Source organism: Sinocyclocheilus grahami, unplaced genomic scaffold (genome assembly GCF_001515645.1).
Source record: "Sinocyclocheilus grahami isolate Dianchi unplaced genomic scaffold, SAMN03320097.WGS_v1.1 scaffold542.1, whole genome shotgun sequence".
Classification (NCBI taxonomy): domain Eukaryota; kingdom Metazoa; phylum Chordata; class Actinopteri; order Cypriniformes; family Cyprinidae; genus Sinocyclocheilus; species Sinocyclocheilus grahami.
In genome coordinates, this window is record NW_015505721.1 from 73,077 (window position 1) to 79,109 (window position 6,033).

A 6,033-nucleotide genomic window follows, 5' to 3' on the forward strand; every position below is an offset into this window, starting at 1 on the left:
GGTGAAATACTGTAACCTTGCCTCAAGAAAAACATTGTACGTTATATAAATGTGGAAATAAAGTAAACCCTGGTGCATGTTGTGTTCCCCAGAAGATTAATTGTGCAGCCGCACATTGTACTGAAACCCCTTTCAAAATTTCAAGAACAATCACTAGGTAATCTAAGAACCTATTGTTTAATATTTAATTTGGAACATGTTCATTGTAGATCATTGTTAATGATTCTGTGACAAATGGCACTAGATAGCGCTTTAGACTGAGACACCAGAGAAAATTAGAACACAATATTTTTGTTTCTATAAGTGAGCACATATGTTTTTTGTGTGCAATTTTTCAGACATTTGAATCAATGTCAATGTTTGATGTGGCAAATCCAATAGCCTCTATAAATGTACACTTGCCTTTGTTGTCACACGTTGCGATTGGGCATCTTGGTATCAAATGGAAATGGGAGTGGAGAAATACTTCACATCATTAATGCATTTCACTTTTAGGAAACTAATGACAATGGCATTAAATGTAAATAATCCCAGTAATGTTGTTTATGTATTTTATTTTTATACTTATACTTATATTTTTATTTTTTCTAGGAGTCTTGGAGACAGACTATCCTGCAGGGGAGGAGATTCCTCTGGACCCGGAGGCGGGGCCAGACGCTTTATTGGCCAGCAGCAGCTCTCAGGGTAGTGAGGGTGCATTGAGTGACGTGTCAGCGGTGGGCTGCAGTGTTGAAGAGTCCAGCACAGGATCTCAGATGGGCAGCACAGGGGCCAACGAACAGTCAGCAGAACAGAGTCCAGCCAGAGGAAGTGGTAAGAACTCTCTTAAAGATCAGTGAGGTCATGTAATTTTGACAGCTCTTCATAGAAGCAATAGTCCAGACTCTGAATTTTGTTTGGATGAGCTGTTTGAAGTTTAACTTCTGATCGGTTAAATAATAGTCAGAAAGCCAAGGTTTTGCAAAAAAGTATGTGAAATCCTGGGACCTACATACTTAAAGAAAGGAGTCCATATCTGATAAAATGCATCCATTTTCCCTTTTTACCAGTAGGTGACATATTCCAATGAAAGAAAATCAAATATTACTTCATGCCACTCCGACACTGTCGGCGGTTTATCAGAGATCCATTTAAGAAAAATACTCTTACGAGCAGCATAAGTAAGAAGATTAAACAACTTCCTGTCCGAAATGCTCTTTATATTCTTATCAGCTACACCTAACAACAAATAAAGTGGATTGATGTCACATCCTATATTAAATATCAGAGTTAGTCTCCTACAGATTTGTACCCAATAAGCTTTAATATGTACACATTTCCAAGTACTGTGAATAAAGTCACCCTCTTTTTTTGGATTGAATTTGTGCCTGCGTAATGGAGTAATTTGGAGACGCTGTAAAAGTTTGAACTGTAGTTCTTTAGTTCTATTACAAATTGATATACTGGCAACATACTGCCAATTTTGTGTCCAAGTATCTACATCAATTGACAGCCCCAAATCTTGCTCCCAAATAGCTAGGGTTGCCTCATTATTGCCTTTTGTTCCTTTCAAAAGAGCTTCATAACTTCATAACATTGCTTTATTAGTGACCTCTTAAGATCTGTTATCCAGGAGCACTTGCTCTGTTGGAGTGGGGCAAGAAGAAAATCCAGGTACGGTATGTTTCTGCACAAAGCTCTTTATTTGGGGTAACTTAAATTTAGCTCTCAATTGTTCAAATGATAACAGCACCGCCTTTTCAAATAGATCTTTTATAGTGGTTATACCAAAGTCTTTCCAGAATGTGAAACCATTGTCCATCATTCCAGGCTGAAAATCAAAATTTCCTTGTATTGGAGTAATAGATGACAAAGTTTTGGCTTTCCCTTTCCAATCCTTGATTCATTTCCACACTCGTAATGTTTTACTAATAATACTGTTGTGCCCTAGACCAGAAATCTTTTTAACATCTATCACAAACGGGAGACAGGCCAGAGGGACCGGCAGGCCATCACCCAAATTAAATGATTCAATGTCTAACCAAGCTGAATCTGGATCATTTTTCACCCATTCAAAAATATACAGAAACTGGGTAGCTAGCTGGCCTACAGCCTAACATCATATTCCTTAATAAACTTCCTTTATTTCTGGGAAGTTGCATCTTAGTCAATTTCAATCTTGGTTTCCTCCGGTTCCAGATAAAAGAGCTGAACCAGCCATTAATACGTTTAATTATAGTGCAACTTAGGAGAATTGGGATCAGCTGTAATAAGTACAAAAATTTAGGCAAGACTATCATCTTGATCAGAGCTATCCTTCCTAACATAGACAATGGCAGGTGAGCCCATCTATCCAAATCTTCATGCACCCATCGCAAAAGAGGGTCAAAATGTGTCCTATACATTTGCTGTAACAGTGGAGTAATAAATAACCCAAGATAGGTAAAGGCCTGCCTAGCCCATTTAAGATAATTTTATATCCTGAAACCTCGCTAAATTGTTCAATAATCTCCATAATCACAGGAATAGACTCCTCTGGTTGAGTAACAAACAAAAGGATGTCATCTGCGTACAGAGGAATTTTATGTTGTTTACCTTTTAACCAAAATGCCAGAAATATGCGGATTACATCTCACAGCCTCTGCTAGAGGTTCGATAACCATAGCAAAAAGCAAGAGTGACAAGGGGCAGCAGCCCTGCCTAGTGCCCCTTCCTAAGTTAAAACTCTCAGAACGCCTACCGTTTGTAATAACTGCTGCTACTGCTATCATACATTATCTTAACCCATTGAATAAAAGTATCCCCCACCTCAAAAAAATTGTGTATAAAACGAAAACTCCCACTCAACCCGATCAAATGCTTTTTCAGCATCTAAAGAAAAAATCATACTATTAAGATTTTAATATTGCGATAACTGAATTATTGTCGCTCGAGTAGCGTCCATGAATGAACCCAGTTTGGTCAACTTTTATAATACTTTTAATAAAATTGAAAATTCTGTCATTAATTACTCACCCTCATGTCGTTTCAAACCCGTAAGACCTTCGTTCATCTTCGGAACACAAATTAAGATATTTTTGATGGAAACTGAGAGCTGTCTGACCCTGCATAGACAGCAATACAACTGAAATGTTCCCAAGTCCAGAGACGTAGTAAGGAGATCTGTAAAATAATCCATGTGACATCAGGGGTTCATCCGCAATTATACGAAGCTACAAGAATACTTTGTGCGCAAAAGAAAAAAAAACTAAAAACTTTATTCAACAATTCGTCTCTTCCACATCAGCCTGGTGCCATTTTGGAGAATATCCGCTGGACGTAAACGGCGTATGTTGTTCTGTGTCAGCTGCGTCACACGGATATGCTGTTTTCGTTCAGATCAAATCACAACAACGTAGGAAACAGATCCGGCATACGCTGTTTACATCCAGCAGATACCCTCCAAAATGGCGCTACAGGGTGACGCGGAGGAGACGGAATTGTTGAATAAAAAAAAACCTTAGTTTAAACTTCTGTGGTCTTCGTCTGAACACAACTATATACAAAACTACAAACATTCAAATACATGCCAAAGAAACAAAAACAAAAAAATGTCAACATGAGTAACCCAAAACCAAGATAGAAAGAAAAATAAGGGGGTAACCATCAGAGGAGTCAGAAGACCCCAATCCATTTTTCCAACCGCAGCCAGACCCTCTGTCTTTTCCGGAAGGCCGATGATCCTCAAGTTACGACGACGTCCTCTGTTTTCCTGATCATCCGATCGCTCAGTTAGCGCCTTTTCAATCTGCGCAACTCGACCCTTCGCCCCAGTGACCACATTCTCAAGAACTAGGATTCTTTGCTCCACTTCTTCCACTCGGTTGTTAGTACGCTGCACTTGCTGCTTTTGAAACATCCTGAATTTTCTCGAGAGTCAGCTCTAGTTTAGAGTCAATCATCCTTGCGATGTTAGCCATCAGAGATTCCACAACTTTACTAGTTTCAGGGTTTAAATCAGTGCTAACTTGCACCGCTAATCCAGCTTCATTGCTCGTTTAAGCCTCCTGGAGAGCCGCGCCATCTTTCTTCTCTGTAGCTTTTTTCGTGCGTTTTGCCGGCATTCTCACTAAAGACGATCCCCAAAAGTTTTCCAGTGACATGAAACGGTATTAAAAAGTTACATTTATCGAGAACACTGGCTGTTAAGTTGTTTTATTCAGGATAAAACCCCGTTCACACCAAGGACGATAACTATAAAGATAACGATAAAGATATAGTTCTAAAAATCATTCTCAATATTAAAGAATAGCAGAGTCCACACCACAACTATAACGTTAAAGGCACAGAGAAACGATATCCTTGGAATCATTTTCAGAACGATTTTTTTCCAGCTGATGAACGATAAAAACATTGACAGCCAATCAGAACCAATCCTGCTGTGACGAGCTCGAGAATTTAAAGCGGCAGACGCATGTGCGCTTAGAATAAACAGACGATATTGTTCGCTGGTGTGGACGCTAATATCGTTATCTTTATAGTTATCGTTCTTGGTGTGAACGAGGCTTAAGTTTTAACAACTAAGCCGGAGCCTAAGACAAATACCGCTTACTCGGTAGCCTGCATCGGCTTGCCCCCTGTAGTTTTTATTGTGGGGCAAAACATGTAATGAAATGCAAGACAATAATGGATGAGTTGAACAAATTAACATCCCTCAAAAGCTTTTCACAGCAAAAAGACACGTGAACCACAACCTGAAAATAGACGCTTTCAGAATGATGCTAAAAGGCCTTTTACTGGTCAGTCAGTCGACAAGTTTTTCAAGTTTTGATCATGTTGATAACTTAAAGGCCCTAGAAATTTGCTACAGCAGGCTTTATAGGGTTAAAAGTAAACGTGACAGAAGTCTCTTGTTGTAGATCTCTCCAGAGCTCCCAGTGAAGATGGGTTCCCTGCAGCAGAGGAGGCTATGGAGGCCACTGAGGAAGAGCAGGAGAGCCCAGGACAGGACACCAGCCAGCCAGGAATCTACACGGAGCACGTGTTTACAGACCCACTGGGAACAGAGTCTTCTGGGCCTTCAACAGGCAACGATAACCAGAGGTGAGCCGGGCACAGTATCTTTATCACTGCTGATTTATATCCAGATGTGGATGGGAACTCATCCTTGGTTGGGTTCCTTGTCAGGGAGTCCAATCAGGACAGGGACGATACGGCCTCAGCAGGTGGAAAGACGAATCTGGCGAAAGAAGAGATCCAGCGGATGAGCAGCGTGCTGCCCACCATGTGGCTGGGGGCTCAGAACGGCTGGTGAGATACACGCACTCAAATACACAAACATAACAGCATCTGGCCACAACAGACTTTGTTAAACAGCATAATTTATGAAAGGAAATAGGTCTGTCAGGGATAGTAGTATGTTGTTTTTTCTATTTGCCATACTGTCTTTCGATCTCAGTTTGACAACCTGTTTCCTGGAGTATTTTTGTCAACTTGAAATTTGTGGTAAGTCAAATAGGGCCCTTTGATTTGCATGATGCAGAAAAAGCTGATGGAATGATACTGTACAACTCAGAATGTCACAGAATCTGACTAATTAAAAGTAGAGCCGCACAGTTAATACGGTTTTAATTGCAATATGAACTTGCATCTGTGACGTCATTTTAAATATGCAGTCTGCCTGTTCTGTGTGTCTCTGTGAGAATGAGCAGCTGGTTTCATTTACTACACATCCTCGAGCATGCGTGACGCTCATGGTGTTTTCAGCATCTGTCGTCTCACTATATGAAGGAACTCCGCATGAACTTCATCTCCAGATCTTTTTGATTATTGTCAAATACACACAGAAAAACTGAAAGGTCTTCTATACAAACTGCCAAAATCAGTGTTTTGCGATCTGAGAGTTTAACTTTTCTCATTGGCAAATGTCTTTCATGTAGTTTATACGTGCACTCATCTGTCGCTCGATGGAGGAAGTGTCTTCATGCTGTCAAGCTGAAGGATTCCATCTTGAATATTGTGTAAGTTGAAACTCAAGAATACTGTAATCACCTTTGAAATATAGTTTTTTAATTA

At 40.0% G+C, this 6,033-nt stretch overlaps 1 protein-coding gene across 1 annotated transcript in view; it reads left to right on the forward strand.

Moving 5' to 3' along the window:
- LOC107555642 (C-Jun-amino-terminal kinase-interacting protein 4-like) overlaps positions 1–6,033 on the forward strand; it is a 29,367-nt gene that overhangs the window by 19,305 nt on the left and 4,029 nt on the right. The window contains exons 21-24 of the mRNA XM_016238506.1: positions 592–813; positions 4,878–5,061; positions 5,146–5,268; positions 5,898–5,978. Of these exons, the coding sequence (XP_016093992.1) occupies positions 592–813; positions 4,878–5,061; positions 5,146–5,268; positions 5,898–5,978 (610 nt within the window). The remainder of the gene's footprint in view (positions 1–591; positions 814–4,877; positions 5,062–5,145; positions 5,269–5,897; positions 5,979–6,033) is intronic.